Genomic DNA, 21737 nt, shown 5'->3' on the forward strand with positions numbered 1-21737 from the left:
GTATCCTTTCCCACTGGCCTGAATTAACTTTGCAATTTTGGCCAGGTATAAGGACAGCTTTTTGACTTAACTACAGGTTGCGTTTTCCTATTTCTTCACATGTGTACTCATTTTGAGTTGTGTGTTAGACATTAAAAATTAGATGCTATGCTGCCTATAGATGCTCTCATCTTATTCTGAATGATGTTTTTTTTTTTTTTTAATTTTTAAAAAAAAATTTTTTTTTTCAACGTTTATTTTTGGGACAGAGAGAGACAGAGCATGAACGGGGGAGGGGCAGAGAGAGAGGGAGACACAGAATCGGAAACAGGCTCCAGGCTCTGAGCCATCAGCCCAGAGCCTGACACGGGGCTCGAACTCACGGACCGCGAGATCGTGACCTGGCTGAAGTCGGACGCTTAACCGACTGCGCCACCCAGGCGCCCCTGAATGATGTTTTTTATTTGAGCAAGCAGTTAAATGACTTACAGATTTCCTCGAATTTGTGAAGGTGTGGACTTATGCTTCATTATTAGAGTTGTTTTATTTTAATTTTGCCCTTAACCCTCTGGAGAATCCCCTAGTCCTGAGAAATCTTTATTTCTAAGGCGTAACCCTTCGGATGCTTCAGTGGAAAGCTTGAGGTGATAACCAATGTCCTCTAATTTGGTGGGACTCAAACTTCAAACTGTTTTCTCTATGGTGAGCATGAGCACTACCACCTTAGCTCTTTCAGCCTTCCAGCTCCCCATACCCCACCATGCTGGACTCCTTGGATTCTTACCTGTGCATGTTTAGTTCAAGGGTTGACCAAAGACTTGGAAAAAGTCTCTATGCTTATTTGGGGCTTTCTTCATACAGTTCCCTCAATTTCTAGCTGTTTCAGCTGTTCTAAGGAGTCCCCAAATCATCAGGCTCCTCAGGCTATCTTTTAGTCTTTTGCTCTATTTGGTCACTAACCAGGGCATTCAAGCAGTTGAATTTTACATTTCGTTCATGATTTGCCATTGTTATCTATGGGAAAGTTTTTTTAATAAAAACAACTCCATCATTATGAGAACTGGAATTCCTCGTAAGGAATTTATTATCTAATTGAACAAAGAAAACTAATAAACATTGAAGAATAAGGAAATAATTCCCAAGATTTTCAATACATTTCATTTTGTGGACCGCAGGACAGGAGAGCCTTGACAGATTGAGTAGATAGGAATGGCTTTCTGGTGAAAGTGCTTGCTGAGCTGAGAGTAGAGGGTTTGATGAAGTCTGAATGGCCTCAGAGGTAAGAGAGGACATTCATATCCAGCAAGATGGGTACGAGAGTTGTTTATTCTTTCTTAAAGTTTTCTTTATTTATTTTGAGAGAGAGCATGCCCAAGCCAGGGAGGGGCAGAGAGGGAGAGAGAAGGAATCCCAAGTAGGCTTCTTGTTAGCACAGAGTCTGGCACAGAGTTTGATCTCATGAACCATGAGACCATGACCTGAGCTGAAATCAAGAGTAGGATACTTAACCGACTGAACCACCCAGGCACCCTGAGAGTGGTTTGTTCTTAGGACAAGGAGACTTGCCTGCTTTTAGTTGGAAAAGTGATATATCACATACTGTGAGTGTCTTGGATGATGAGGATAGTTAAGTAGTTTATAACTGGTATATGCAAGACCTGAGGGTTAAGATTTGACGTAAAAAAAAAAAAAAAAAAAAAGAGCCTTTGAAAGGCTTTGAATGGGGGAGTTAAAGATCACAGATGAATGCTAGTTTGCAGAAGAGGTAAAAATAGATTACAGTTAAGTCTTCTGGCAAGCCATTGCTGTTCTTTAGGCCTGGATGATAAGGGTCTGCACAAGGCTATTAGTACATGAATAGAAAGGACAAAAGTGTTAAGAAAGGTAGAGTGACATCTGTGGAGTGTAATTAGATATTTGGAAAATGTGAAAGAGAAGGATTTGCTATGTTTCTTTAGCAGTCTAGAATTCACTGCAGTCTAGTCACCCAAAATGTATGAGCTCCCGATGTATGTAAAGAGCTGTGATTGGAGGTGTATGCATGTTTTTATGTTGACTTCTGTCTCTTTTGACTGTCAAATCCAACAGTGTTGTTGGACAGGATAACTTTTAGGGACTCTGTCCTTCTCTGTTGTCTCAGAAAATATCCAGTGCTTATTAAAAATGAGGTAGCTCTCAGTACATTGTTGTTGACTAAAAAATGTTATCTTTTGCCACAGAGACACTATTGATATGAAGTCATTCTAGTAATAGAATGATTTAAGTTGTATTTTTAAGCATATCTTTTCTTCCAGATTCTCTTAACATTTTGGAAATGTATTTGAAAAATTTCTCACTTCTGCAAGGCCAGTTTTCAGAAGCCATGTTTAATTTGAAAGCTACAGATGGAAGGCAGATGGCTATATCTGATTTTGAATATGTTTTCATAGGAAATTTTTAAAGAAAACTTCATTATAGGGATTCTCTGCTATCATTAATCATTTAATTTTAAGTTTTCCTGATTTTGCCCATGACCAAGCCATATAAATAATTATTTCCCTAGTCTTTTTTCCTTGTCCTAGATTCGTGTCTTTAAAGAATCTATTCATTCTACAATAAGTGTCTTAATATTTCTCAAAATTGATTTTCATATGTCGCTTCAGAATTCATGTTTTAACTATCAGGAGTTACTGTATTTTCAGCAAGAAATCCTTTGAAGTAGTCATATGACTTACCTGTGTTCTCCTTTCATTCTAGGTGACTGAGCTTGAATGTGTTAGTAGCCAAGCAAATGCAGTGCATACCCATAAGACAGAATTAAATCAGACAATACAAGAACTAGAAGAGACGCTGAAAGTGAAGGAAGAGGTATTTGCTACTTTTTACTCATCTGTAATCTGGTTAACATATGTATACAAAATATTTGAGCATATGTCAGATTTGCAGGTACTTTATGGAGTAAAGTAAGGTTGTGGGATGCTGTTTAGGGGTGTGAAATGTTTTTTTTTTTATTAATATTAAGCTAGTTCATATTTTCTCCTTCCTTATTTCTGCTGCTATGAACAATGATGAGGCAGTCAGACTGAGATGCTGCCTCTTGCCTTCTGTATGAGAGTTGCATTCATAAAATCAACAGAAAACCAGGAGAGGTTAAATGAATTTTATACGCTGTTGCTTTCTCTGGTTTCTGGTCAGAAGATTTAACATCCCAGGAAAGAATTATATCCACAACCATAACATATTCTGATGGTTGTTTCTAAGCAGTGCTGTCTCAAAGCCCGCAAGTGTACTTGTTGTTTAAGATTATCATGTAGTAGACACCATACCCATAAAGACAAATCACCCCTCTAAAATTTAGTCAGTATAAAGGAATGTTTTTTTAATTATTTTTTTCCAGGGACTGGAACAATGATTTCAGGAAAAAATAAGACTTTCTCTTTTCTTGATTTAGTTTAAATATTGTTGCTAAAGACCTTGCTGTACTTTTTCTAGGAAATAGAAAGATTAAAACAAGAAATTGATAATGCCAGAGAATTACAAGAACAGAGAGATTCTTTGACTCAGAAACTCCAGGTGAGCTGTAATGACGTTTTGATTCATTTCTGCACAGCAAGGCATCACTCATTCTTTCACATAGTAATGGCTTTTTCTCTGAAATTTCATTTCGTAGGTTCTCAGTCCTTTTTCTTTTCCAGGACTTCTCATTCGGGCCTAATCTTTGATTTGTCAAAAATTACCTGATACCTTTATCTAGGTAGCATATGATCATCATAGATGGTCATTTATAAATTGTCTTCAGTAAATTATTTTAGAAATTTCTACTTTGTAACATAAAAAATACCCTGAATTTAAAGAGAATTTCTCAAATGGATTTCATTCACTTGAGGAGTTCTCATTTTTTTTTAACACTGAACTACTTAGCATGAATTACAAAAGTAGTTGTGCCCTAATGGAAATCAAGTTAGTACTGTTTTTCTTCCTTTATACGAATTAATTTTACTCACTTTTTTTGCATAAGTAATATGTTTCTTGGCTCTCATTTACATATGTATATCCTGTGTCAGTGGTTAGGGAAGAATTTTAGAATTCGTTATCAAAGTGCCCTGGCACCTCAGCTACTTTTACACCCCAGTGGTTAGCTGCCTCTATAAAGAGAGGTTAGGGCCACTTTAGAGTTGGGAGTAGAAATAAATGTATGTATGGAGTGAGGAATTTGGGCTGAGTGATGATGAGTAGGACCTGAAAGCCCAGTATTAAAAGGAGTACCATAATTATAATGAGAATGTCCAGCATTAATTGAGTGCTCACTTGCACCAGACACTGTGTTAAGCACTTTACTTATATTGTGCATTTATTCCATGCAACAGTCATAGGAGGAAACTGAGGCTTGTATAGGTTAACTTGTCCAATCTCTCTTTAAGTAGGCAAAGTTCTTTGACAGTGGAAATGGGTTCTTTATAGAGCATCAACTATTTCCCTCTCTTTCTCCCGTCATTTGACTTTCAGCAGTCTGAGAAAAAGGAGGTGGTTTGTTTTGGTTAGCCCTATTAAATGTTGTTCCTACATTTTAATGATCTGTGTAAATTAGTGGTTGTCAACTGGGAGCAGTTTTGTGCCGCAGGGGACGTTTAACAATGTATGGAGACAGTTTTGATTTTCACAACTAGGACTGTACTTTTGACATCTAGTAGGTGGAAGTCAAGGATGCTGCTAAACATCCAATTATCTGGCCCAAAATGTCAATAGTGTCAAGGTTGAGAAAGCCTGGTGTAGAACTAAAAGATGACGCATGTAATCAGGGCTAGAGGAGGTGGAAGAAATCAGTGTGGCTTTGCCATTTGTTCGTTTGTTTCGGGCTGTCATTGTCTGAGTACTTGCTATGCTTCAGGCATTTTGCTAAGCACTTGTATACCATCGCTCTAATTCTCAACTAATTCTCACACTAACAAATGTGGTAACCCCATTTTCAAAGAGAAGGCAGCAGTTCGGAGGTGTTAACAAGTTTACAAGACACTGAGCTAGAAAGTAGTAAGGTCTACATTTGTTTTGATTCCAAAGTCTCTGTTCTTTCTGTATCAGCACCACACTGCTCCAGGCAGTCAAGTGGCCAAGACATTCCTGACAGTTCTTTAAAAACATTTTTCCAGTTACATACACATTTACATTGTCCCAGAGAAACCAACAGGTGATTTTTCATATCAGACTTCTAAATGTATTTCATCATTGACTGAGCAGTAATTGAATTTTAAAGCTGGCTCCTGGAATAGTGAATATCAATGCTTACCTTTTCTTTCACCAAGTATCAAAAATGCTTATCAAAACAACCTACATGGAACAGGGCAGGGAAGCTTTCAGACCTTCAGATGCGCTGGTCCCTATTTGTTTTCGGTCTTGGCTCACGTGTTAATTTCTCCAACTTCTCAATTTAAGCACTGCTCTGCAAGGTCCTCCCAGCCCCCTACTCCCCCCACCCCAGTTACTCTTTGTAATATTGCCATGTTTTATTTTCCTAGTAGCCATTGTCAGTATCTGAAATGATTTTATTTATTTTCAAAATTTATTTTGGAATGATTTCAGATCAGAAAAACTTGCAAGAATAATACAAAATTTTTTTTCATATACCTTTCACCCACATTTCCCAAATGTTAACATTTTTTGCCGTATTTGTTTTACCATTCTGGAACTCTATCTGTGTATGTATATATATACGTACACACATACATACATACATATGTGTGTATACATACATACATATATACACTTTTATGTGTATGTGTGTGTGTGTGTATATATATATATATATATATATATATATATACACACACATATATCTTTTTCCTGAAATCTTTGAAAATACGTTTAAGATACAGTATCTCTCTTTTTTTTTTTTTAATGCTTTATTTATTTTTGAGAGAGACAGAGACAGAATGTGAGTGGGTTAGGGGCAGAGAGAGAGGGAGACACAGAATCCAAAGCAGGCTCCAGGCTCCGACTGTCAGCACAGAGCCCGACACGGGACTCAAACTCACAGACTGTGGGATCATGACCTGAGCCGAAGTAGGACGCTGAACCGACTGTGCCACCCAGGCGCCCCAAGATACAGTATCTCTTTACCTCTAAACACTTCAGTGTGTATTTTATAAGAGTAAGGACATTTTCTTCTATAACCATCAAAAATGATCTATCTACAGACCTTACTCAAATTCCCATAATTGTCTTAATAATCTCCTTTATAGCAAAATTTAAAAATTGTTTTTCTGGTCCAGGATTTATTCCAGAATCACATACTGCATTTAGTTGTCATGTATATTTATTTTGATGTTTGAATTGTCCCGCATTTGGCCAGTTGAAACCCCTTCCAGCTTCTGGTTCCTTTTGATATGACACTCTAATTCTTTAAAGAATTTCTTTATGTTTTAGTACAACATAATCCAGGCTCATCTTGTATTTTTTCAACTTTAGCCTTGGAATTAGCTATTTCTTCAAGGAGAAATTTCTTTTAGCAAAGATTGATATTTAGAAGCCAAAACCTGAGTACTAGATAAGCTTCTTGTTATTAAGTTGGCATTGTTTCTTTTCCATCTTAATAAACAGAGCTAGAAGTACACGCATACCACATTATGTCCATTTCAGGTACGTATATATGTCTTTTAAACTTAATTCTTACCCATACCTCCCACTGTAGTCTAATACTATGAAGTTCATTTTAGCCTTTTCCTTATTCATATCTGTAACTTGTTTACCCAACACCAAGAAACCTGGAGGCACCTGGGTGGCTCACTCAGTTAAGCACCTGGCTCTTGATTTTGGCTTAGGTCATGATCCCACAGTTCTTAAGTTTGAGCCCCATGTCGGACTCCACGTTGACATTGTGGAGCCTGCTTGGGATTCTCTCTCTCTCTCCCTTTATTTCTGTCCCTCCCCTGCTCACACTCTCTCTCTGTCTCTCAAAATAAATAAATAAATTTTAAAAAATACTGAGAAACCTGATTCTTATTACCCACAGTATATTTACTTACTTTTTTAATCTCAGAAAGCACAGAAAATAGTTGTTGAATTACTACATAAAACCACTGCAAGAAAATACAAACAAACCCTTACCAACTAGAGATCAGTATAATTCTTTTTGTCCTTAGCCTGTATCCAAAGTTTATTGGGTGAGTTCTTCCACACCTCTGCAATTGGCTAGGTTCTTCATTTGAAACACATTTATGTTTATTTGTGTCATATTCCATTTTAAATGTATTTTATTTCCCATTCTTCTTCATTTTATAGCATGCATTTAATGAGTATATGAAACATTAGTGTGGTTCCAAAAATCAGAACTATTCAGAAAGATGTCTTTAGAGAAGTATGAGCCCCTTCAGTCCAGACTACCCTAGTTTCTGTCCCGTTCTTCCCACCCCCCGTATCCATCTGCCACCCGTCGGTAACCAGTCACATTAGTTTCTGGTTGATCCTTTCTCTGTTTCTTTTTACACAAATGAACAGATCTATTTGTTTACCCTCTCCTCCCTTTTTTTAAATGATTACATCCACTAGATTATTCTTTTGCACTTTGCTTCTTTAACATGAAACATATTGTAGAGATCACTCTGTCAGTTCATACAGATCTTGTTCATGTTTGTTACAGTTGTATAGTACCTCATTTCTATGTTGATAGTTTATTTAGCCACTCCTTTGTATGGGTATTTAGGCTATTTCCAGTGTTCTGCAACAATACTACAAGTAATATTGTGCATAGGTATTTTGTTATCATTGGAGGTGTGTATTCAGGATAGATTTTTTTTTTTTTTTTTTTTTTTTTTTTTTTTTTTTAGTAATCTGTACACTCAACATGGGGCTTGAGCTCATTTTGACCCCAAGATCAAGAGTCTCATGGTTGGGCACCTGAGTGGCTCAGTCAGTTAAGTATCCAACTTCAGCTCAGGTCATGATCCTGTGGTTTGTGAGTTCGAGTCCCACATCAGGCTCTGTGCTGACAGCTCAGAGCCTGGAGCCTGCTTTGGATCCTGTGTCTGTCTGTCTGTCTCTCTCTCTCTCTCTCTCTCTCTCTGCCCCTCCCCTACACACACTCTCTCTCTCTCTCTCTCTCTGTCTCTCTCTCTGTCTCCCTCTCTCTCTCTCTCTCTCTCTCTCTCAAAAATAAGTAAACACTAAAAAAACAAAAAAGAATCTCATGGTCTTCTGACTGAGCCACCCACAGGAAAGATTCTTAGAAGCAAGATTTCTTAGTGAGAAGATAAACATATAAGTAGTTTTGTTAAATATTGTCCAGTTTCCCTCCATAATGAGTTATGGCAGTGCTCACTCATACCACCAGCATGAGTGCATGTTTCTCCATAGCCTCACCAACAAAATGTGTTGTCATACTTCTTAATTGTGTGATATGTGAAAAATGGCATCTCTTGTGTATCTCGTATTATTATGAGTCACATGAACTTCTTTCATAAGCTTAAAGATCTTTTCAGTATCTTTTTGTATATGTGTGGATTGGGTGTTCATGTGTTTTGCCTTTTCTCGATAGGTTTTTTGGTCCTTTTTCAAGAGTTCTTTGTATTCAGGAGTTCTTTATATATCTGATTACATGTTACAAATATTTTCTCCCAATTTGTTGTTTTTCTTACTTTTTCCAAGATAGTGTTGCTTTATGTAGTAGTCAGATTGATTCCTTTCTTTACTTGCTTGTGGCTTGTGAATAATAGAGTTAGTTAACTCTTCTAAACTGAGATAATATAGGAATTTATCCATATTTCCCTCTAGCACTTACAAGGTTTCGTTTTTTACTTTTAGATCTTCGAGTACTTGGGGTTTATTTTTTTGTGTATGGTATGAGATGGGTATCCAATTCCATCTTTTTCTAAATGCCTGTCCAGTTATCTCATTACCATTTATTTAAAACATCATTCTTTTTTCCAGAGATTGGAGATACTTGATTTCTATGTGTATTTTGATCTATTGCTGGACTTCCTGTTCCACCCCATTGGTCACTCTATTCATGTGTCAGTCCCACACTGCATTAATTGTAGAAGCTTTAATGTCTGGGAAGGCCTGTTAATCTTCACAGCATTTCTTCTTCATTGCTTTTCTAAATATTCTTACATATTTATTTTATCATATGAACTTCAGTATTAACTTCAATACCAGTTTTTGTGTCAACTAAAAATGTAGCTCTATAAAAAACTTTTATTGGGATTGCTTAAAATTTATTTAGGAGTGTTTTAAGGTTTTTGTGTGTTTTTGCATATTTCTTGTTTATCCATATTTTGTCTTTTTTTGTTTCAAATGGGATTTTTTCTATCATTGTATTTGATTATTGTGTGTATATGTTGAATTCTGTATGCTTATTTTATATGCTGCTACCTGACTATTTTATTACTTGAGGCTGTTTTGTCATTTATTGCACTGATTCAGTAAGATTTTTTTGGTACGGTAACACATAATTTGCAAACAGAGGTAATTTTATTTATTTCTCCAATTCTTATGCCTCTGTTGATTTTTCTTGTCGAATTACACCTTAAAAACAGTAGTAAAGGGGCACCTCTGAGATTCAGTCGATTGAGTGTCCAACTCTTGATATGGGCTGGGGTCATGATCTCAGGGTCATGAGATTGAGCCCCACGTCTGTGCTGTCAGCACAGAGCCTGGTTACGATTCTCTCTGCCCCTTCCCCACTCACGTGCTTACACATGTGCTCTCTCTCTCAAAATAAATAAATAACCGTTAAAAACAAAACAATGGTATAGTGTTAAACAGTAGTGGAGTTAAGGGCTTATTTTGTCCCTTATCTTAGTGAAAATGCCTCTATTATTTTTCCATTAATTAAAATGCTGGATTTAACACTAAAATATATTTTATCATATTATGAGACTGTCTTTCCTGTTTTCTTGGGTGTTTTTACCAAAAATTTTGTTAATGGCTTTTTTTAAGTATCTTTGGAGATAGCCATAATTCCCTCCCTAGATCTATTAATATGTTTTGTTTTATTAATAGATTTTCTAATACCAAACCACCCTTGCATTACTGGAATAAGTACCGTTATCTATGATATATTATTCTCTTAATGTGGTTTTAGATTTTCATCTTTTATTATTTATAATTTTTACATGATACTCATTTGTAATATTGGTCTGTAATTTTCTTCCTTTGTGGGGAAGCTGTATTTATAAGATTTAGGTATCAAGGTTATACTTCATACAAAGTTATACTTCAGGAGTGCCTGGGTGGTTCGGTTGAGCATCTGATTCTTGATTTCAGCTCAGGTCACAATCCCATGTTCAGATGCTCAACCGACTGAGCCACCCAGGTGCCCCTTAAAAAACAATTTTTTGGGGGGGATGCCTGGGTGGCTCAGTCTTTTGAGCGTCCTGACTTCAGCTCAGGTCATAATCTCACAGTTCGTGAGTTTGAGCCCCGCGTCGGGCTCTGTGAGGACAGCTCGGAGCCTGGAACCTGCTTCGGATTCTGTGTCGCCCTCTCTCTCTCTGTCCCTCCCCAGCTTGCACTCTGTCTCTCCCTCTCTCAAAAATAAATAAAAAATTAAAAAAAATTTTAAAGAAAAATTTTTTAAAGTTATACTTCAGTTATACTTCATACACTTTCTTCATTTCCTGTGCTATGGCGTCATGGATGTCATATTGCAGCTATCTGATCTTTGAGCATTTAATAAAGCTCTCCTTTGACACCATCGGGGCCTGGTGCATTTTTTGTGTAGTTCCTGGATTATTCTGTCTTCTGTAGCTATTGGACTGTTTAAGTTTTCCTTCTAGCTTTCATATATTCAGCAAGAACTCCTATTTTATATAGTTGTTCATTATCCTTTTCTTCTTGATTAAAGTTAAGCAATGGTATGTCCATTTCGTTAAATTAAAAAAAAATTTTTTTTAACGTTTATTTGCTTTTGAGAGAGACAGACAGAGTATGAGCAGGGGAACGGCAGAAAGAGAGAGAGACACAGAATCTGAAACAGGCTCCAGACTCTAAGCCGTCAGCACAGAGCCTGACGTGGGGCTCGAATTCACAAACCGTGAGATCATGACCTGAGCCGAAGTCAGATGCTTAACCAACTGAGCCACCCAGGCATCCCTAAAAAAAAATGTTTTTTAATGTTTATTTTTGAGAGAGAGAGAGAGAGAGAGAGATAAAGTGCGAGTAAGGAAGGGTCAGAAAGAGGAGACACAGAATCTAAAGCAGGCTCCAGGCTCTGAGCTGTCAGCACAGAGCCCAGTGCGGGGCTTGAACTCAGAAACTGTGAGATCATGACCTGAGCTGAAGTCAGATGCTTAACTGACTGAGCTAACAGGCACCCCTATTTTGTTAAATTATTTTAAAAATACTTGGTTTGGTTCATCAGTGTCACTGGCTTTCTATCCTCTACCTTATGAATTTCTCCTTTTATCTTTACTATTCCTGCTTCATGCTTTATTTTGGTTGACTTTTTTATTCTTTTTCTAGCATTTTAAGAAGAGAATTTAATTCCTTTATTTTTATTCTTTCACTTTTATTTATACATGTGTAAGGCTATAGATTTTCCTCTGTTGCTCTAAAGTGTATTCTATAGATTCTGGTATTTAGTATTTTCATTATCATTATTTCCTGAAATTCTGTAATTTTGGTTTTATTTACCTTGCATGCGAGAGGTGTTTAAAAGAAGGTGTTTTAGGGGTGCCTGGGTGACTCAGTTAGTTAAGCATTCTGATTCTTGATTTTGGCTCAGGTCATCATCTCACAGTTTGTGAGTTCAAGCCCCACTTCAGGGATTGGGGATTCTCTCCCTCCTCACTCTGTACCTATCCCCAGCTCATGCTCGCTTGCTTGCTTTCTCTGTCTCTCTCTCAGGATAAATAAATGAGCATTACAAAAAATAAAGGGATGCCTGGGTGGTTCTTTCAGGTGACTGTCTGACTCTTGATTTCAGCTCAGATCAAGATCTCACAGTTTTTGAGTTCGAGCCCTGCATTAGGCTCTGCTCTGAAAGTGCAGAGCCTGCTTGGGATTCTCTCCCTCCTCTCTCTGCGCACCCATCCCACTGCCCACCACTCACTTGTGTGCTCAGTTGTGCACACTTTCTCTCTCTCTCTCTCAGAATAAATAAACATCACAAAAAATAAAGGGCAGGATAAATTCTGTCGGTTAAGTGTCCAACTCTTGATTTCAGCTCAGGTCATGATCTCATAGTTAATGAGTTTGAACCCCACGTTGGGCTTTGTGTAGAGCCTGTTTGGATTCTCTCTGCCCCTCCCCTCCCCCCAAATAAATAAATAAACTTTAAAAAAATAAAAAATAAATAAAAGAAAGATCATGGCTTGAGCCTAAATCATGGGTTGGACACCCAAGCAACTGGGCCACCCAGGCACCCCTAGTAACCATCATCCATCCTTGTTTTATTCTTTGATATATATTATTTTATTATTTTTTATATTATTTTTTAACCATCATCCGTCCTTGTTTTATTCTTTGATATATATTACATATAGTACATGGTCCTTTCTTTGAAGTTTCCACAATAATCTGTTGGTTGGATGAAGCTTATCTTTAGTGGATGGTTCCCGAAGAGCTTATGGTTTTAAGCTGTTTTTTTAAAAGACTTAGTACTTGGGTGACAGGTAGATATAAAATCCTTGGTTTGTAATTTTCTTTCTTTGAGTTTCTTGAAAATGCCGCTCCATTATTACCTTGTTTTTATGTCTCTTTTGAGAAATCTATTCCAGTATAGATGCCTGGCCTTGGAAGTTTAGAACCCATTCTGTTTGTATGCCCTGAGGATTTTTCCTTTATATTTAAAATCTAATAGTTTTACTAAGATAATTCTGAGAATTGATTGTTGAGGGTCAGTTTTCTCAGGTACTTGGTGGGCCCTTTTAATTTGTAGATTCAGGTCTGCCTTTATTTCCAGGAAGTTTTCTTGTGTAAAAGTTTTAAATATTAACTTTGTCTTATTGGGGTGTTTTCTTCTTCAGGAGCTCCAGTGATACGTAACTGGATTGGATTTTTTTGTCTTCTGTTTCAACCACTTTCTCTCTGATTTTTTTTATATAAATGTTTATTTAATTGAGAGAGAGAGAGAGAATACGGGCAGGGGACAGACAGAGAGAGAGGGAGAGAGAGGATATTAAGCAGGCTCCAGGCTCCAAGCTGACAGTGGAAATCCCTATCTTGGAGCTTGAGCTCATGAACTGTGAGATCATGACCTGAGCTGAAGTCGGACACTTAACTGACTTGAGCCACCCAGCCACCCCACATTCCCTTGAGTGTTGAAAAATAATAATTGAATAAACTATTTTTTTGCAAATGTATTTTTTATTTTATAATTAAGTCTTTATTTCTGATGTGATTTTGCCTTTTTCTTCTGTTTCTATCAAGCTTTAATCACTCCTCATTTTTTTTTTTTTTGTTTTTTTGGCCCATTTCTGTTTTTCATGTTTAATATCGGACTCAGGCTCTATTTTGAATGCTTGACAGTATTTAAAGTTTATTTTGGGTGTAATGTCTACACCCAACATGAAGCTCAAACTCATGACCCTAAGATCAAGAATCCCATGCTCTTTCCCTTTTAAAAAAAATATTTTTTCAAGTTTATTTACTTATTTTGAGAGAGAGAGAGGAAGAGAACAAGCACAAGCCAGGAAGAGGCAGAGAGAGGGAGAGAGAATCCCAAAGAGGCTCAACGCTGTTGGCGCAGAGCCCAACTTAGGCCTCAAACTCACAAAGCATGAGATCATGACCTGAGCCGAAATCAAGAGTTGGACACTTAACTGACTGAGCTACCTTTGTGCCCAAGAGTCCCATGCTCTTCTGACTGAGCCAGCCAGGTGCCCTGTTTGATGATATTTAATTTCCAGTGGAGTCTTCTGTTTTCTTGTGCTTCATAGTTGGTTTTTTGTGGGGACTTGTATTTTCATTCAGTGAAGTGTCTAGAGTTTCATTTTCTGTTTTCATCTTACTATAGTTTCCGTAGATGAAGATATGTCACATCTTTGTATTTGGTGGACTGAGTGGCAGTTTTGGGTAGTTTACAAATTCTTAGTTAAAAACCACTCACTTTTTGGGAGACAGGTAAGAGAGAAAGCTTAGGAAATGTCTTTGCTGGAAATTGAAGTTTGTATTGTTCTATTTCTTCTAGTAACTTTGAAGTTGTGAAGTTTGTGTGGTTTTATTCTTGTCATTGATTTATTTAGTTAGGGAGGATGGTTAGGAGATTTCAGTGTATGCAGTCACCATTACCTCAGCTTCCCGGAAGTCTGTTTTGTTTGCTTTTTGTTGCGAGTATCCTCAATCTAGATTGCATGCTGCATTCAAACAAGAACCATCTTTGTTTATTCTCTGCTTTATCTCTATTTCTAGTACATAGAAGATGCTTAGTAAATAATTGTTAAATAGCTCTTCTTCAAAATTTGTGTGTGTGTGTGTGTGTGTGTGTGTGTGTGTGTGTGTCTGTTGCCCCTTTTTTTCTGTTGAAATACTAGTTCTTGTTTTGATGATTTATATATGTCTTGTTACATATGAAGGTTGATGATCTAATAGGGCAGTATATCTTACTTATATCAGCTTAAGATGTGAATCAGATATCCAAGACAATTTTCCTGTAACTTTTATTTAGATTAAAAATGCAGGATTTAAACTGTTAGAAAATGAACCTGATCTGGTCCCATTTATAATGGTAATAATTGTATAATTTTTTTTAATGTTTATTTATTTTTGAGAGAGAGGGAGAGAAAGAGTGTGAGCAGGGGAGGGACAGAGAGAGAGAGGGAGACACATAATCTGGAGCAGGCTCCAGGCTCTGAGCTGTCAGCACAGAGCCCAGCGTGGGGCTTGAACCCATGAGCTGTGAGATCATGACCTGAGATGCAAGTCAGATGCCTAACTGACTGTGTCACCCAGGAGCCTCTGTAAAAAAATTTTTTTAATCACTCTAGTGTTTAGGCTCTATATCTAACACAGAGAGTGACCTTCTACCCATTAAGATTTTATACTTTTTTTTTTTTAATATTTATTTATTGCTAAGGGAGAGAGAAAGAGGGAGAGAGAGAAAACCTCAAGCACTGTCAGCACCGAACCCAACATGGGGTTCAAACTCACCAACCATGAGATCATAACCTGAGCTGAAATCAAGGACCGGATGCTTAACCATCTGAGCCACCCAGACACCCCTTTATACTTTGAATTATTGCCCTTTAAAACATTCGAAGGGCCTCCATTGCTTTATCAGGACCGAACCAGGTCTGGATGCCCCTGGCACATGGTTACCTGTCAGGGAAGGAGAAGAGGAAATTAGTAGCACACAAGTGGTTATAAGTAGAAGAATAAATTAGGAGTGAGAATAAACGGCAAGAAGAGGCTTGGAAAACATGGACATAAGGTGGACTACTGGGAAGTGCCCACAAACCAGGGCTCCAGTTGCCTTGTGTTGGCCCATGTGCACAGCGTTGGCCATTCTTGCTCTAGGATTATATTCTCTGCTTCAGAATAGACCAGCACTGTCAGCACTGTATTGGATCCCTTTTGTTACCTGCCTACTAAAATTCCTCCAATCAGAGAAATGGTTGAGAGTATGAATCTCTGTCTAGAGAGAACAATGCAATTTTAATAGCTGAGGAAATTTGGTGTTTTGCATGCTTCCATTGAAAATGTTTGGATGTTTCATTGATTGGCAAGGAGAACAAAGAAGGCTTTCATTTTAAGGAAGGCTTTAGAGGGCATAATGGGTGGTGCCTGGTGAAGTGGGTGTTTTCTAGTAAATGACATTTGGTCTATTTTTATAGTTGGAAACATTCTACTCTTAAGCTTATTGTTTAAGCAAGCAAGAGAGCATACTGTGCAATCATGAGTGGAATTTTTACACTTGATCCCAGGCTCTTTTTTCTCCCTCATAGTTTGGAGCCTCCATGAATGTGCCTATGAATTTATAAGTATTTTATTGGTTTCAGATCCTGCTCTCAGTTTACTTATCTTCTCTTTGTGGATTATTCAAAGGAAAAAGATTAGAAACATACTGGGAAATACCTAACAGTAAATGCTTTTTTTTTTTAACTTTTTTTTTTAATGTTTGTTTATTTTTGAGAGAGAGACAGAGCATGAGCAGGGGAGGGGCAGAGAGACAGGGAGACACAGAATCTGAAGCAGACTCAGGCTCTGAGCTGTCGGCACAGAGCCCAACGTCGGGCTCCAACCACAAACCGTGAGATCATGACCTGAGCCAAAGTCGGACACTTAACCAACTGAGCCACCCAGGTGCCGCTCATCAGTAAATGCTTTAATATTAGATTGAGGTTTCTTAAATTCTTCATTTATAACTCATTTGAGCTGCTGTATTACTTTATTATATTTTCCCAGGTTCTTGCAGCTCCTCTGTGACATTCTTGCTTAGGCCTTTCTCTTAGTTATTTCTGTCAGAGCAAGTGAACATTTATGTTCAGAATCCTAGATCAGGATTACTTTCTTCTGTGTATTCAAGCCAAATTCCCAGTTATTTTTCTCAAAAGTTGAATTTTTACAGGTATTTTAAGGGAAGTAAATATAAAAAGTAAAAATACCCATAATCCTAACAACTGCAACCATTTCCTATTATGTACAGTAATTTCCAGTGCTTGTCCTCATGCATACCAATTTTTGTCTATTTGCACTCTGCTGCTTGGTATTGTTTTTTTCATTTAACATTTACCGGATTCTTTCAAAAATTAAAAAAAAAAGTGTTCTACCACCCTTTAGACTTGCTGTAATTTTTTTAGAGATTTACACTTAAATGATGCATTAACACTTGAAACATGTTTTCTCGGGCTGATTCATATTGTATTATTAACACCAAAATTTTGTCTTTATTCCATATAATTTATATATGTAAATATAATTTGTGTCAATCACTTAATTCTTCTCAGATGTAAAAGTGAGCTTTCCTGGGGGCACCTGGGTGGCTCAGTTGGTTAAGCGTCAGACTTCAGCTCAGGTAGTGATCCCATAGTTTGTGGAATCGAGCCCTGTGTTGGGCTCTGTGCTGAAAGCTCAGAGCCTGGAGCTTGCTTCAGATTCTGTATCTCCCTCTCTCTCTATCCCTCTCCTGCTTATGCTCTGTCTCTGTCTCTCAAAAATAAATAAACTTTTAAAAAATTTAAGGGGCGCCTGGGTGGCTCACTTGGTTAAGTGTTCGACTTTGGCTCAGGTCACGATCTCACAGTCCATGGATTCAAGCCCTGCTCTGTGCTGACAGCTCACAGACTGGAGCCTGCTTTGGATTCTGTGTCTTTCTCTCCCTCCCCCTCTTTCTCTGTCTCTCTCTGTCTCTCTCTCTCTCTCTCTCTCTCTCTCTCTCCCCTGCTTGTGTTCTCTTTCTCAAAAATAAATTACATTTGAAAAATTTAAAAAGTAAGGTTTCCTGGGGTACCTAGGTGGCTTAGTCAGTTAAGCTTTCCAACTCTTGATCTCTGGGTTGTGAATTGAAGTCCTGTGTTGGACATCATGCTGAGTGTGGAACCTACTTTAAAAAAAAAAAAAAAATGAGCTTTCCAGAAAGAATATATAACTTTCTATGAATTGCTTATCTGAATAGCTTATTTAAAGTGTAATAGTCTGTTTTCTGCTGTTTTTCTCATTTAGAATTTTTAACCAAATTTAAGTCTCTAGCTCACTATATCCTTTTGTTTTTTAGAGTCACTTATTATATTTGTTATGCTTAGGAACATTTTTAGAGCAGTAATAACTTCTGATTTTTAAGTATGCTGGACTTCATTCTGTTTTTTAAAAAAAATTTTGTCATGTACCTTTACTTCCCTTTTGTCGTTTTCTCTTCTTTCCATGATTTGCAGTATATTGGAATGTCAGCTTTCTAATTCCCTCGTATGTATACTTATTACACGTCTTAACTATAGTTTTTAGCCCTTGAGCTGTTTGCTCTGCCACCTCGATCCATTTGATAGGCAAAACAAAGAATAATGAACATGCTCAAAGGTTCCTAACACCACATTTTAGAAAGTTGTTGTCTTCCCACAATCTTTCTCAGGAATTGCCAATGAGGAGAAAAAAATTTGTCTTTTTCTCTGTTTGCTTTCACCTGAGTGTGTTCGCAATTGTGCAATAAGAAGAATGGGCAGGCAGAAATTGACATGAGATGTAGCTAATCCACAAAATGGGTCTTTAATCCTATCTAAGTATTTGAAGTGCCTGAAGGGTTGCCTAGCACAAAGTAAGCAATCAGCAAGTTTTTGTCGGGTGGATGGTTGGATGGATTCATGAACAAGCCTGTCCATAAAACGCATGGATTTCTCAGATGGCAAAATTCTAAAAATCTCTTTAAATGGTACTACCTTGAGATTCAGAAACTCATCCTCCTACTCGTCCACGTGCATTAACTACCAGAATATTAGTAATAACAAAAGTTATATTGCTTTCTAAGTCATGAACTGACCTGTGTATATATATCACACTTTTGTTTCTAAAGGAAGTAGAAATTCGGAACAAAGACCTGGAGGGACAGCTGTCTGACTTAGAGCAACGTCTGGAGAAAAGTCAGAATGAACAAGAAGCTTTTCGCAATAACCTGAAGACACTCTTAGAAATTCTTGATGGAAAAATATTTGAACTAACAGAGTTACGAGATAACTTGGCCAAGCTACTAGAATGCAGCTAAGAAAAGTTAAATTTCAGTGCCAATTGATTAAAAAATACACTGTCTCTCTTCATAGGACTGTTTGGGCTCTGCATCAAGATCGCACAAAAAAATTGAATATCATTCCTCCTCCAGGAGGATGATCTTTTGAAAATTGGAATTGTATATTTCAGTGTAAATTTTAGAATTCAGCTTGTAGCTAGTTGGGGAAAAAAAAAGAGATGAAAACTTGAACTACAAATTACCTCCATGTATATTATTGGCCATAGTTAACTAGAAAGTTATAAATAGACACTTAATGCAATCTTTTTTTTCTGATATTAGCCAATGGGAGAATTAACAATGTCTGGGTCACATCCCCTTTTTGTGTTCAACACAGTGAAGGTTATCTGCTTCTTAAATTAATTTATTTATGATATCTAAAGCTGTGTTTTGTGCAAAAATTTAGTGATGAAAGCCCTGTCTTCTGTTGTAATCTGAATAATTTCTCAGGATATTTTTGCACTGCTAAGAAGCAGTGCCATTACCAATTAATTCTTGCCAGGAGTGAGAGAGAGCTGTATCTTTAATTGAAACATACTTAACTAGAACTGGGTGTATAGAGTTCTTCCCTTTTTTTATACTGGAAGATATTTCACTCGGTGACCACTCTGGTACACTCTGGTGTTCTTTAATCTTGTCTGCTGTATAGTTTACTTTTCCACATTGATTCCATGTATTTATGAGAAGATATTGTCTCCCATTTTATTACACATTTTAAAGCCAACTAACGAAGGCAGCTGAGTCCCTCAGAAATTTTTCTTTTTAAATTTCTAATAAATTTGACACACAGTACTGAAATACAGCAGCCCGTCATTGACGGTCTGGTCTAGCAATGTTAAGTATATTTACAGAATATGCAGTTACATTTATTTATATATTTTGCAAGAAATCTTTTCTGAATGATCAATGCATTTCAATTTACAAATAATAATGGTTACTGGGGAACTGTTTATTATAGATCATTTTAAGGTGTATAGCAATTTTAAAGGGGATCCGTTTCCATCAAACAGCCAATCAGAGGACTGTGGGGGTTGGAGCCGTGTACTCTGTCTGGGTCTTCACATCAACCACATCTCTAGTCAAACCTCACAAGGCAATATTCTGAACTGTTAACTAGGCATTTCAAAACAAGAATTCAACAGGCTCTTCTCAATGAACAAGTTTTAATGTTGTTTTGATGTAATTTTAAAAGACTTTTAGCAAACATGCATTTCTTTCTATATTTCTTTGAAGAAGCTATTTTAAAAGTGAGCCAAGTGCTGTCTAGTCTGCTTATGGAATTAGGAATGCATCAGAGTCCATATATCTTTGCTGTACAATGCCTGTGATGTTGAGGAGGGTTCTTTTTTAAAGTGTATGCTTGAGTATCTGACTCTGTGGAGTCTACGAATGCACTGACTTTGTTTGTACCCCAAAACAATTGAATTGTTAAGTACAAAATTAAGCTAATTAATCGATTTGTAACCATTTTTTCACTCACAAGCAGCAACGCAACACTAGACAATTTTGTTTTATATATGTATGTGTATGTATGTAAATACATACATATTAATTTATATTAGAGTGAAAAATAAATGGTTTGTTTCTAAAGTTAGTTTCTAAAGTGAGTTTTCAGGTGTCTCTGAACAGTTTATATCAGACACTTAATCATCATGTATTATATGTGCTATAACATCATGTAAGTTACCTCCATCTATTTTAGGATATTTTCCTCACCTGTTTATTATAGGGAGGATGATTTAGGTACACAAGCTCAGAGCTGAGATATTTCTCTGATAAATCAGGTAATAAAATTATTTGATTGATGGAATTTTGAAGTAGATGTGATTTTATCCATCAGTTTCTGAGTAATAAAGAGCACCAGATTTTAATTTAAATAGGGGATTTAACACTAGGGATCAGGGAATTTAGTTATGAAGAGTTAAAAATTAAAAAAAAACAGTATAAGCTATTGAAATGGTAAGTGAATTATTTTAATGATGTAATAAGATATTTTTAAATTTTGACATAGTTGTCATTTAATGGGAAAATAACTCACCAAAATGTCTCCACTTGAATTGTACTGATATGTGAGACATGTGTGTAATTCAATATATACATATACCCATATGTATATACAGAAAATTATTTTTAATATTTTCCTACTGATAAGAAATTTAAAATTGGAAATTTTGTGAGTTTTTTCCTTGTCCAATAAGGCCTAATTTTTTTTTCTTTTTTTAGGGATTTAACAACTTGAGGGCTGCACCTTTAAATTCCCAGAATGTCTTTAGACGTGTACAGTATATGGGATAAGGTGGACACAAGTGCACATATAAATAAAATCTTCTTAGACTGTTTTCAGTATTCATTTACAGTAGGAGAGTATCTAGAAATCGTCATCTACAAGTCATAATTAGGTTGTGTGCCTACTGTAGTTTTCTCCATTTCTGTATTATAGAAATAAAAGTTTGCATATTAAAATTTGATTTTTCCCAGAGACAAGTATTCTATGATGTATCTATATTTAGATCAAACTGTGGTAATATATTTATCAGAAAATGATGCTGGGGACTGTAGCCTGAACATGGACTTGAAGTGACACAGAAAAGGAGAGCAGAGATCGATCCCATTGTGTATAAGTTACTATATGATAATTATGAATTCTTGTACAAAAAACAACTGAAAAAAAAAGGAAAAACAAAAATACAGTTTTTATTTTGAAATACATTTGTTGTTCTCTGGAGAATGTACTTTATCTTCTTTTTCCTTCAGTCTTTTACAGATACTTTTTAAAAGGCATTTAAGCGATGGCAGCATTTGCTCAACTCCTACAGGTGCTACTGGATTTCACATTTAGTGTGTTATGTTGTGAAATCCTAACTTTGACATAAACGGTTTTATGAGTATCTCCCTGCCTGGAAAATTAGTTTTTGTTTCTCCTCTCTCTCCTTCTCTCCCTCTTTGTCTCTCGCTCCTTCTCTCGCGCTCTTCTCCCCCTTTCTTTCTGCAGATTAAAAAAAGTTCATGAAGTTACATCCGTCCTTGTCCTCACAGAAGAGCTTCAGCCCTGTCATGGATTTCATGTTTTGCTCTCATTTAACTGCTGGGAAGCAATTAGAGGAAAAGCTTGCAGGTTTTTTTTCAAGTGGAAATA

The 21737-nt window shown here is 36.7% G+C and overlaps 1 protein-coding gene across 2 annotated transcripts in view; it reads left to right on the forward strand.

The window, feature by feature from the left end:
- Window positions 1-21489, forward strand: part of HOMER1 (homer scaffold protein 1) — a 145176-nt gene extending 123687 nt beyond the window's left edge. Inside the window, exons 7-9 of one of the 2 annotated variants that reach the window (XM_040449916.1) lie at window positions 2716-2826; window positions 3451-3531; window positions 18392-21489. In XM_040449916.1, coding sequence (XP_040305850.1) covers window positions 2716-2826; window positions 3451-3531; window positions 18392-18580 — 381 coding nt within the window. In that variant the 3' untranslated portion in view covers window positions 18581-21489. The remainder of the gene's footprint in view (window positions 1-2715; window positions 2827-3450; window positions 3532-18391) is intronic. The other variant, XM_040449906.1, reaches the window with a different exon arrangement.
- Window positions 21490-21737: the final 248 nt, after the last annotated feature.

This window comes from Herpailurus yagouaroundi, unplaced genomic scaffold (genome assembly GCF_014898765.1).
Source record: "Herpailurus yagouaroundi ecotype Mexico unplaced genomic scaffold, PumYag 29, whole genome shotgun sequence".
NCBI lineage: Eukaryota > Metazoa > Chordata > Mammalia > Carnivora > Felidae > Herpailurus > Herpailurus yagouaroundi.